The sequence below is a fragment of the Mytilus trossulus genome, chromosome 7, assembly GCF_036588685.1.
Source record: "Mytilus trossulus isolate FHL-02 chromosome 7, PNRI_Mtr1.1.1.hap1, whole genome shotgun sequence".
Lineage (NCBI taxonomy): Eukaryota > Metazoa > Mollusca > Bivalvia > Mytilida > Mytilidae > Mytilus > Mytilus trossulus.
The window spans coordinates 52,354,864-52,368,253 of record NC_086379.1 but is presented as its reverse complement, the minus strand read 5'-3'; the positions used below and the strand labels follow the sequence as shown (position 1 = coordinate 52,368,253).

The window sequence follows — 13,390 nt, the reverse complement described above, 5'->3', positions numbered from 1 at the left end:
TTTGATAATAAATTTATTTTTAAAAACAAGGTGCCGGATTGTCTTGGTGCCGATTTGTGTGGATACCGAAATGTCCAAATTGGATGCCGAAATGTCTTCGGACTTGGGTGCCGATTTGTCTGGGTGCCGATATGTCTTGTTACCAAAATTATCCAAGTTATTCTTTCTAATCCGTGGAGTAACTATTACAATGACATGATATGTAATGCAAAGCTGAATGATAAACATTTGAATTACCACAACCCCTTCAGACTAAATTCCTTTTTCCTGGTCTAGGTCCCATCCTGCATCACAGACTCAAATTGTTCAATGATTGTAAATAATTTTAACCTTATCAACTGGATTTTATTGTAAATATTGTATATAACCAAAGGGGACTAGATATGTAATGTGACCATAGGTAGGCCCACAGAGTTTAAACTTTTCATTTACTTTAGAAACAAAACTCAATTACAAGGAAGAAGGTACAACAATGTACTTGTTAGACTAGTCTATTTTTATATTACCTAATTACTACTCTGAGTTACTTAATCTTTTGACAAGATAACTAAGCAGTCTGTGACTTTTTTCCAAAATTGAAACTATAATTTGAAGTGTAACCATGCGTCCAATTTGCTGTTGGTAAAAAAACCAATTGACGGAATTGTTTTCCAATAATTTTGTCATATAAAAAAAAATACAATTCCAATGTATTTTAACTTTTTAACCAAAATTTAATCCAAAGAAATGAAATCATGAGACATTAATTTTATTGCACACAGCACTAGTGACCTAGACTGCTATCTCTGCTCTGGTATCAATCCAAAGTTTGAAGAAACTGCAATGTTATATTTCATTGTTGTAAAACATCTTAAGATCACCTGTCACCCACACTTGAAGAGATATAAAAGGCTGATTATTGTTATACATGTATAAACAAATTTTGTGTTATAATTTTAATAGTTAAGGATGTTAAGCTAATGAGTCATATTATTTAATTGAATGAATGAATGAATGAATTTTATTTGCAAAAGCATATGAAACATGCTATGGCAATACATAATATATACATAATGTGACAAAAGACTAGTAACAGAGAACAATACAATAATAACATACATAATGTAGCTAACCAATAATATCAGATCTAGCTTTCCATGCACTCTTTAAATAGTTACAGAGCTTAATTGTTAGAGATCTAGAATTAGCTTTCAACAAACAAGATAGTTTAAAAATAGTAGGCCATGAACAATAATAGCGTGGCAAAAACAATATTCTAATTGCCCTATATGCTGGACATACCAATACAAAATGAAATTCGTTCTCAACACATTGCATATTACAACATACACAAAGACGCATTTCCCTTGGTATTTGATCATGCTATAAAACATTATCCAAAACTTTAGAAAAAGTAATGTTTATACTTAAAAGAGGTTTATAAAGAAGATTTAAAATCCATTTTGGAGTTTCTAAGTATTTAATCTTTTAACACTGTTTGTTGGAGTAATAAAAGTCAGACTCAAGTGCTAATATAAGTATCTCATACCTTTACTTTTTAAATTAGAGACGCATATTAGGGTTCCTGTTGAAGGTGGTTGATATTTGAAGAAAAAAAAGGTAGAGTTTGCTTTACTTATAAAAGTTTAATATATGGTTAAAAAGAAACATAAACAGCATTTTCCTCGAATTTAAACTTTCATTTTTTTTGTTGAATAGAAATTTCTATAAAAAAACTGTACAGATAAATAAGATAATATTTATTTAAAACTATTTCATTTCTTAAATTATTTAAAACTGCAAATAGAATAACTTAACTTTAAAATGGACTACACATAATAATTTCAAAGGAGAAATAAACAAATATACTTAATTGTTTTAACAGTAGATATAGGAATTAAAATAAAATAAAATTTAGAAATACAAAAGGACCTTTTAGGAGTGAAACTGGGGAACTATTTATAGAGACTGAATGATATTCTTTTGCTTTGATGTGATGACAGACTTTATATTAATAAAAACATTGTGGTCAAAAATACAATTTGTTTTATGTTTGGGGTTTCATATAAGTTATTTATTAATGACTACCTGTATGCGGTTTGTTAGAATACATTTCTGTGTGAAATTCTCAAAATTAAGGTTTAGGGCTTTTCAAGTATTTACAATGATTACCTGTTTGAAGTATACAAATTTTAAAAAAACAGCGCCCTCAAAATGGAATATCCTGTGGTTGGCTCCTTTTTGCATGTTGTAATGTTTTCTGTCATTTATCATGTTTATGACTTTTAACTTGTTGAACTTGAGAAACTTGTAGATTTATTTTATCTATTTCTGTGAAAGTCCATCCTCCTGGTTAATACAACTATATGTTTATTTATCATTTGTGTAAATATTTATCATATTAATTTTGTATTTCACACATGCTATATCTTATATATGTTATACATGTATATATATATTATTGTAATATCTTCTCTGTAACTATGTATTTGGTTTATGAAAATAAAGATCATTCATTCATTTACAAAAATTTGCTCAAATTTAATACCAATAATGGTAGATATAGTTATATTTAGGATCTATAAAAAATGTCTACATTCTACAACTGCTACTGCTAGTCTGCTAATGAAAAATACGGTAAAGTGGCCAAAGAGCAAACAATCAAACTCAACCCAAAAGACTTAAGAAAATTTGTTCTTTGTTGGACAATCAAATTCAAGATTTACCTACAAATTTGTTCTTTGTTGAACAATCAAATTCAAAATTTACTTACATCCACAACATGAAGAAAAAATTGTAATTTATGTTTCAATTTCAACATTTATTAATAATTTAATTTTGGATGTTACATGTCTTTTGATTGGCTTTTGTTATCAGCCCATAGACACAATTTAGTCATATGACCGTGACATCATCAACTTTTTTTCATGGTTTTCTATGGTTTAAAATGGAATTTAGTATTAAATTATTAAAAATGACTGTAATATTTATCTGTCTATTCAAAATAACTTAAAAAATGTGGTGCACGTGTTATCCAGTGTGCACCAAGTTTTTTTATGTTATTTCTTCATAGACAGACAAAATATTAGTCTTTCCTTAAATGAATCAGTATGTATTTTACTTTTGCAGTTGAACTTAAAAGATGTCTGGAATAGCAGTAGGAAGACTGAGCGAAGAAAGGAAAGCTTGGAGGAAAGATCACCCATTTGTAAGTTAAACTATTAAGACTGTAAACAAGAAAATGATTTCAAAGAATTGCATTCATGACATTTTGTGTTTTGTTCAGGAAGTATGGTAATTAAAACAAAAGTGCAGTGTAATGGTCATTTTAGTATGCCAGCAACTAATATTCTGTAGAAATTAATAGAGTTAATCAATTTGTATTAAATAAACATTTATTTTGAGAGAGAGTATGTTTTCATTTTATTTTCCTTTGCAGGGTTTTGTAGCCAGACCAACCAAAAATCCAGATGGAACATTGAATTTATTGAATTGGGAATGTGCAATACCAGGCAAGAAAGGGGTAAGTATTTATTTATTTAAATGTTTGAAAAGATTAGATTGAAACTGAGCAGGGTGTAGCCAGTCTATAGCTAGCCACTAAAGATATAAAACTTAAAATATATTTCACAATACTTCTCATGTCTTTGTAAAAATGCATAAATGAACTGTTAAAAATTTGTTAATTTCTTCAACGCAATTTTTTCAGGAATGTCAAAATAAGTTTTGTCAATATACTAGCTAGTTTTATCTTTTTAACCCAGACTAGGTGAAATCTAATAGTTGCAAATTGATATTTGAAGCATTTACAAACACTAGTAACCCGAATTTAACTTGATCGGACAAAAACGTGTTAACGCTGTTTAAATGAAATTAATCGTCATTTGATAAAGATTGACAAAAATTAAAAATCATTTTTAATTTATTTCAATGCATATCAAATCATTTTAATGCCAGTCAAATAGCTTCGCTTGCGGTCGTTCAATTTAATTCAAGTTGGCGGTAAGTTACGTCGAACAAATAGGCCACGCCCCCGTTAAACTATTTCAAACTGGTATCAATTCGTTTTAAACCGTGTTGCGACCCGAGCTTTTAACAGGTAAATCACTCAAGCAAAACAACATCGATGTATCTTTCGTTTATTTGTTTCAAACTTTATCGACTTATATATATAAATGCGTGTATTCTTATTAAAGTAATATACTTCACAATTTAAACAAATGAATGATCAATACACGTAACATATAAGGAATTTAAATAAAAACAATAAAATATTAGTGCACGGTTTAAAAAATTCAAAACTTGTGAATCTGTTAAAAATAAAATAGTTAGATGTTTAACATATTTTTAATTTGCCCGAATGCAGTAGATCTTTATCTCACATATTTGTTTCCAAACTTGCTGAGTGCTATGAAAACTTGTGAATGTAAGTAACGTATGGTCCATTGCAATGACTTACAAACTTTAGGTATTCCTGTATATTTCCGTTTCTCTTTTTCTGTCTTACTATAGTGTATTCGTTAATTAAATATAGACACGGAAATTAAAGTATCTTACAAAAATTATTTATTTTTCACATAGTTTAAATCGATGTATCTTATAGTTTCGGTCAACAACAAATATTCCCTAGCTGTATATTGATATATGAAATAGCTTGTAATAAAAACAATGTTGTGTTAAATAATAAAATGAATGAACAAAATGTTAACATTTGTTGAATTTAATAAACAGTTAAGTCTTGCACAACATTGCAAATAAAGGAACAGCTCAAAAAACTTTTAAAACTGTGTCAAATTGTAATATCGGTCACTGACGCGAAACGGGCGTTAATTGTGGAAAAGCAACACATTACGGTAATTGTGAATTGTGGTTCCGATTCTGTAAAGGGATTATTGTGCTGTCAATCACCGTGACGTACAAAAAGTCTTGGTATAAATAAAAATATATGAGATGAATTTTAGTCTGCGATAACGATGGGTTGGTTGATTTAAGTTTTACGACCTTGACTTGCTCTAAGTCGACATTCTCTTACGTCTAATGCATTTTATTTACGTTTAGGGCATATTATATAAGTCTACCTACCAAATTGAAATCAACATAAACATTATTAAAATAAACAAGAATGGAAAAGAAACAATTATGCACTGTTGCTCTGATATAATTTTTTATTAACTATATTTTAGCGGTAATGTCCAAATTAAAAACTAATTGTCGTACAAAAAAATAATTTATCGAGGTGCTTTCGTTGAAGTTCGCGTTACATATCAAAATGAATGTCATTGGTCGGAACGTCTGCAAACTTTTCAATCCAGGTGCTCTCATCGAGGTCCGCGTTCATTTTTCAATTCAATACACAATATTTCATCTAGGTGCTTTCGTTGAAGTTCGCGTTACATAGTAAAACGAATTTCATTGGTCGGGACATTTGCAAACTTTCAATCCAGGTGTTCTCATCGAGGTCCGCGTTCGTGTTTCAATTCAATACACAATAAGAAGCCCAATAAGGTAAAAAAAAAGAATTTTAAACTGAAATTGAACAAAAAAGAAATAATAAAAAATATAGTCTATAATATGTAAATATTTATTTAAGAAAGCTAACAATAAGATGAAAGAAAAATATGTGATGCTTAAGAACATTGATCTGGGCCGTCACAGCCTTATGTTGGAAATTTTAAAACAAAGTTGAAACAAAGGCTTGTCTTCATATCAAATTGTTTTCACGGCCAATTTCTTGCAAGAAGCAAACTCCCATTACTTCAGTGTCGCCCCTGCATGTTTTTGCGTGATCCATGCATGTTTCTGATTTACTTGTTTTGTTCATTTACTGTCCATAGTCTAAGTGTTAATTGTCATTTGAAATACTTTAAACTTGCTTATACTGGTTGGTTCCACGTGAATCTTATGATAATAGTTCATTCATAAATCACCGGAATTTGGTACACGTAAAATGCACGTAATTTTTAAATATTACATTGTTAAAATAATATCTTTTTTCTAAAATTTAATTGAAATCATTTAAAATACCTTCATATTTTTGCAAAGTTCAAGTGAAAATAACATGAAAAATTTCACGTGTGATTCATTTGAATTACTGAGTTTTTTACTCCATCATTTAAGGCAATGGTGGTGTCGTTGCTTCATCCATGCAGAAATAGAGTACTTTAAAAATATGATTCAGTAAAAAGTTTTATAATTGCTCGGTTTTTGATGGTTGTTTTACGGCGGTACGTCTAAACACTGCTAAGGACTCCTTAGTGCACTAAGGACTATACAATGCCACTAAGGACTAGAAAGAGTACTGTTATACGTGTTATTTTTACATATTATGTTAAAGATTGATATTTAATGCTTAAATTTCAAATTTTATAGAAAAATAATCATAAATAAAAAAGATATTCAACATTTTCTAGGCACGTGCCCATTTTTCTTTTATATACCGAAAATCAATGAACCGATTGACACGTGCCAAATAATATAACAACCGATTAAACAATCATATATTTTCTTTAATCTAAGCAATTAACAATTGTATCGAAAAGATTAATACTTGATTATTTTAATAAAATGTGTTGTTCTTATTTAAAAGTTAAAATGATTAAAAGGACAAATAATTTTGCTTTTGTTTCATTTATTTCCCGACATAGTTATTCATAGGTTTTAATGTTGATGTGCGCCTAACTAATAAGTAAGAGTGTGGTCAGCTTGGTAAAATGTTTATGTGAGAGACATGAAGACAAAATGAATATATATCTTTATATCTTTATAACTTTTTTGTTTTTATTTTAATTCCGACAAAGATGCGTTACAAATGGCTTCACTAAAACATGAGTAAATTCCGAAAAAAAAAACACCCTATAAATCATGATTTTTATTTGTCCACTTTCTATTATGAATGTTCCACAGTGTTAAGTACATTATTTACGAATAATTTCCTGCATTTGTCAATTTAAAGTTAAAGATATAATGTTGACAGAAAAAGAGAGTGCTTTGTAAAAATTACTCACTGTTGAAGGCCGTATGGGTAACTTAAAGTTATTAATTTCTGTGTCATTTTGTCTCTTGTGAATAGTTGTCTCATCACCAACCCGGTTTTTGGACAATGAATAGAAGTTAAAAGCTACTACATACTTTAAATTTGGAAGTACCCATGCAGCAGCAGTAAGAAAAACATGCTACAATGCCGGACCCAAGTCCGAATAAAGGGGTAGGGAAGTAATTTTTCTTTTAACTGGCACAATCGTATGTTTTATTTTTGGCGCAAATCATACCATCTAATTTTAAAACATGTGGCGCAAACGTAACATTTGAGAAAAAAAAGTTGTGGCGCAAAAGGACGCATTTTTGGCGCAAACGGATATCTCCCACCAATCCTACCACATCATTTTTTATATTGGTTGCAAATTTTTTTTATCGTATTGAAGTCGTATTTGTCCAGAAATATATTGCTCAAATTAACGTGTTCTTCATATGATAATAAATTTTGAAAATGAACCATTATAGCATACGCACAAAAAAATAATTTCTGTTCAAATCCATCTGTTAACTTGTAGCTGGCAGTTTGGTTACATGTAGTAATTTTTTTTTATCAGATGGTTTATTTTTGTCCTGAAATACATTGCTCAAACGTCTTCATATGTAAATTAAAAAAAAAACAGATAAAATTTTGAAAAAGTACCATAGCAAACGCACAAGGGTGGTTGCATGTAGTAAAAAGTTTATTATCTTATTGATTACGTGTTGTCCAGTAATACATTGTATAACGTCTCCATATAAGAAAATAAATTTTGAAAAGTGCACCACAAGAAACAAAATAATGTGTTTCGGCTCCATACCTGTGCGAACGCATGTCCGTGTGTATATATGTCTCTGATATAATATATTGTTCTGGAGACAAATTTATTAGTTTCAAGAAATAATTACAAAATACACTTGAGAAAAAAATACTTCTTCATTCTGAAAAAAACACATTAATAGTATTTCAACAACAATTCATTTTTTAAAAGTATCCAACTTTACCAATCTTGTCCATTAAACACAACAAATAGCATGATTCCCGTGTAATCAGTAATGTAATTTGACACGTGTCAAACGGTTCATTGATTTTCGGCACATCAAAGAAATACGGGCACGTGTCTGAATAATGTTGAATATCTTATTCATCTAAGATTATTTTTCTACAAAAAATGAAATTTATACATTAAATATCATTCTCTACCATAACATGAAAAGAAATTACATGTAACAGCACCCCATCTAGTCCTTAGTGGCATTTAATAAGTCCTTAGTGCACTAAGGACTCCTTAGCAGTGTTTAGACGCACCCGTTTTACGGTCAGTGGCAAATAGTGCATGCATGTTCGGGACGATACAATACAAGCTCAGCAAGTCGGACAAACATTGCAAATTGTATGCAAAATTTCACAAAGTTCAACCGTGTCATTTGTGGAAAATTATTTACGAAACAAATCATGAGATCATACATGCATTCTTTAAGTAAACCAAACTGCAAATGCGAAATGTAAAAGGTCCAGTTTGAAATTCCACATGTAGGAGTCTGCGTGCCTTTTATATTTTATCAAAACGTCTAATCCAGCAACCTGTCATGAACAAAAAATAAAGGAAATCAAGACGATATGCGCACCTTTAATATGAGTACACTTTAGTAACACCAGGTACATAATTTAAACCTGAAGCAAAAAGACAGTACTCATTCCTTTTAATAATAAGCCGTATGAACCCTATATGTATACACCAAGTGCGCGATTGACGTTAGAACGGACAGGGGTGAAACGGTATGAAGATACGTGCTCTTTTAGGATATTGGTGACAAAACATATTTTTGAATATGCAGTTCATACAATGGAATGGTAGTTTTGAGATATAAAATGAAGTACCAATGTAAGCAAGCTAACATTTCCGTCATTTTGTATTTGGTAGAAAGTTGATTAATTGTCAATTTTACCGCACCTCCTTATTTCATTATGGTTGAAATTTTCTCCAGAAGAACAAAAGTATTACGACTTAAACAAATATGTACTAGGAGACTGAAATGTTACTGTGATAATTATACTTTCCTTTTTAGGGAACCGTCGTTTAGTAAACTGACTACATGCAAATTAGAATTAAAAAGCTACTCGTCCAATTAGCATTAGTCAAAATTTGCTTGTTGTATTTAGTTTTGATGTAGTTAAATGTCCAACAGTAGCTATCTTATAAATTGCATATCCCATATCTCTATTCATCATTCTAACAACAGACTGGTGTACAAATAACATGTTACATATATATATATATTTTATTTTATTAGTACTTCTACTTTTTATAAATAAAGTCTCATGTAACCCCATTTCCATAATTAGCAAGCGGTAACGCATATATTTCTTTTTGTCTAAACGTTCGTAAAATTTGTCGATTTCTTTGAAAAAATTAGAGGCAATGATTTAAATTTTAACAACTAAAGTTTCAAGTGACGGGTGTAAATTGTAGGATTGATTGTTGGTTGCTTAACGTCCAGTGGCAAATATTTCCTGCATGTTCAGGACGAGAACAAGTTAACACTAACTTGAATACAATACTAGGTAGGTTTTGTAATAGAGCCGATCCGGGAAGATGTTTGAGAAAAATTTGGACTGACACTAGAAAATGAGGGTATATTATGAGCAATATGCCCCTCATGGCCTAAAAAGGCAACTATGTTAATGCTCTCTCAGTCGTTTTGTCTCCGAACTTGTACATGTTCATCATTTCCAACTCAAATCGCACACAAAAAAACTACACTACCAGTGAGTTCCCATGCAAGCGGAAATTAATACGAATAGAAAATCTAAATGATTTCAAGATCTAGCTATTTCAGTCTCTTTCTGCTATTTGAATACTAATACGTCAGTCGTTTGCTTGTAAATTTCCAGAATTTTTTTGTAACGGAACCAGTCTTACTTAGTGACTAAAGCCAGTCCCAACTATTAGCTTGCGTTTATAGACGCAAGTAGATACTTGGGACTGGCTTTAATCAGACTCTAACGGGACCTGATTTTTTTTATTATTTTTTTTCCGAATAAAGTTGCTTTGTATTTTCAGCCTACGGTAACCTTCTCAGGCCTGATTCCGATGTAACTGTATGTCCTGTGTATAGACTTGGTCTAGCTAGCACTTTATTTTTAAAATGTTACCGAAACTATAACGGATTTATGAGACTGTTTACATTTGGAACACATAGAATGTTATTCAGCAAAATAACCAAGTTAAACCACTTTTTTACATTGAATATTTTCTGTTTGAGTTTCAAAGTCTGCTTGTATTGTACTTTTTCGCCTTATTCTATCCGTATTCTCATCCAAATAAATTTCCTTTTTCCATTTTGCCCGAGCGGTGATTTTGATGACCATTTTAACACGAATTAATAGTTGTACGGATTCCCGTTTTTTATGCATCATCCTAAGTTTCGATAGATACATATAAGATTTCTATTTTCAAAAAATAATTCATGGGGATACGGCATGCATCATGAAAAGTATTTATTGCAAAATAAACTAAGAATGAAATAAAGTGATAAAACTCAGTCTGTTTTGCATAAGAACATATAGATAAATCGTGCAGATGCTTAAATATTAAAAAAAAAGCAGAATATAAATTAAAAGTATATAGTAATTCATTTTTAAAGGTTAAAAATTAGCAGAAGAATTGCTGAAACACGACAAAGCAACCTATGTCAAAAAGTTAACCGTTACGTATTGCATAAAAACTTTCGACACTCTGCATCTAGAAAAAGTTACCATAAACATGTCAATTCAAATATGACGTCCTTATTACGCTTTGTTAACAAAGCCGTGTTCTAATGAGCACAAAAAATATGTTTGACACATGCGCACGTACTTTTTTATTAACATTATTTCCATCGATATCCTTTAAAATATTTACATTCAAGCAGCTAACATAAACTTTTATTATATATTTTTATCAAACAACATATATTTACCTTGCTCGTAGTTTTTAAACTTTTCAAATATGAAATGCAATAAACAGACTCCTCTCGGAGGAAACGGGAACAGCAAGACAGTCTTACGGTATTTTCGTACGCTTTGACCTATAAATATATTGCATTTGTCATGTTAGAATCGAAATAATTCCTTCATGTCATGCTCTATGCTCATTTTAACATGGGTAGACATTATATTTGACCACATTTTACACCTCGCTTACGCTCAGTGTAAAATATAGACAAATATAATGCCTACCCATGTTAAAATGAGCATTACGCTCAGTGTAAAATATAGACAAATATAATGCCTACCCATGTTAAAATGAGCATAGAGCATGACATGAAGGAATTATTTCTTAAATAGTTTCCAAAAATATTTTTGTTTATTATTTAATCACTTTGTGATTGCAGAACCTGCTGCATTGGCTTGTATGTGTGAACGTTATTCGATAACGTCAGGAACGATAACTCGTGGCGTAATGTCAACTTACTGTCAAGACAGACGCTTTTATAGAAAATAAAGGAATATGGAGTAAACGTATACGGAACCAGTAATCGCACACAAAGTCAATGCTTAACAAAAATACAAATAATTAATGGTCAGCGTTTTTATTCCTGTTCATCTTTATATTCCCTAAAGGGTCTTCAACAATGAAAGATTCACTTGTTTAGGGATGACATCAAAAGATAGATGTAGGATAAAAAAACTTAAATCAAATAGTTTGGGGGGGGGGGGGGGTATCCACTTTGCTGCAAGTTTTGTTAATCTAAAATCCATTTTACATATATCCGTATTGGTCAATCAATTTTTACCAAATTAAGTTAAGAGGAGGGGGTGTGGAGGTCAGTAAAAAACCTATGTGAATTCAGTTTTGTATCATTCATTGAACTTTCGATGTCGTCCCTTACCAGAACAACAAAAAAAACACTAGCTAAGAGTACTTAAGTTACTGACAGTGTTTAATGACCTATATTCAATTGACCTGTATATATGTTTATTTCAATTTTATTCTGTTATTATACAAATCTTATACCACTTCTGTCAAGCTGTATATTATGTATATCTGCCTCTTGTAACAGTGTAAACTGTCAGAGTGTACAATAAAATCTTGAAAATCTTGAAATCTTATAGTTCACACTCTTACGTTTGAAGTCTTCCTGTCCATCATCCCGCAATCGTTATTTTTGAAGATCATATAAGTGAATGAATAATTCGATTTTCTGCCTCAGGACCTGCGCATATATGAAATACTTAACACTGAACATTGAACCTGGTTGTAATTTGCAATTTTTATTTGTAATTTTTCCTCACTAGGTAGGTGAAATTATGTATAACATCAAATGTATTGTAAATTGCGAAAATGCATTACGAGCATATTCTATAATTTTAAGTTTGAATTATAAAGAGTTTAATTTTCTTCAAATATTGAATACGCAACAAAATCTCTGTAATTTTACCCATGTATTATTTATGTTTATGTTAAAGGCGTTTGATTGGATATTAGTTAAAGGAAGGCGTGGTTTTCGGTAACTTTCCTCCAATCAACTGGCCTATTCGACAAACATGTGTGCGCTGATGCGTGCAAACTGGCTATTGTAACGGCACATGTCTTACATCAGAATCTATCGTGCATGACCAATGTTTATTGTAAAATTTCTTGTTATGTGAGCAAATTACCAGACATACAAGTTCTAAAGGTTACAACTTGAATTTGCTTTTTGAAAGATTATTTTCGGCAGTGCCCCTGATATACGATGTAAAGTGTTTAAGAAAAACAAGACTTTAAATGAAGGATGCATATTACCAGAGAATATAATCTGGGACTATGCCAGATATAATACATGTATTTTATGGCTCGGATATTAACAATAAAATGTTCTGAAAAAATTAAGTGTCCGATAATTTGAATTATCTGATAAAGTTATCTCGATCACTGTCGACAAAATATTATTGCATGGATGGTAAACTGCTGATTTTTATTTCTAGACATGGTTTGTGACTGTTATAATAGACAACTATATGCATTCTGGTTTACGTTTACAAAGAACACACTATACATTTTTCTGAAATATCAATCCTTTTTGGACAGACTTGCTTTTTCCTTGTATTTGTAAAAAATATAAGACGTTTCATTTTATTTGAATACTTCAAAAATTGCTTCAAAATACTATAGGCCTGTATTGTTGTTATTTTTTTTAGGGTCAATGACTGGTGTCTTCCCGATTGTCCCACTTTTTGAAATTACAGGTAAAAAGGTAATGAAATTTTGTGGGACAATCGGGAATATGTTTGTGGGACAATAGGGAAGTTTAAATGTGGGACAATTGGGAACTGTTTTTATAATGATTAATTTGTTTTTATAGCGTGTAGCAGTTAATCAAAGATTACTAATCAATGTAACTTGTAAAATATGAAAAAAAAGAACAAATAATA

General features: G+C 30.6%; 1 protein-coding gene across 3 annotated transcripts in view; it reads left to right on the top strand.

Annotated features, from left to right (window-relative positions):
* Nucleotides 1–13,390, top strand: part of LOC134725267 (SUMO-conjugating enzyme UBC9-B) — a 29,568-nt gene that overhangs the window by 2,079 nt on the left and 14,099 nt on the right. For 2 of the 3 annotated variants that reach the window (XM_063588942.1, XM_063588944.1), the window contains exons 2-3: nucleotides 3,109–3,187; nucleotides 3,419–3,502. In XM_063588942.1, the coding sequence (XP_063445012.1) occupies nucleotides 3,122–3,187; nucleotides 3,419–3,502 (150 nt within the window). In that variant the 5' untranslated portion in view covers nucleotides 3,109–3,121. Of the gene's footprint in view, nucleotides 1–1,546; nucleotides 1,600–3,108; nucleotides 3,188–3,418; nucleotides 3,503–13,390 lie in introns of those variants that run through there. The other variant, XM_063588943.1, reaches the window with a different exon arrangement.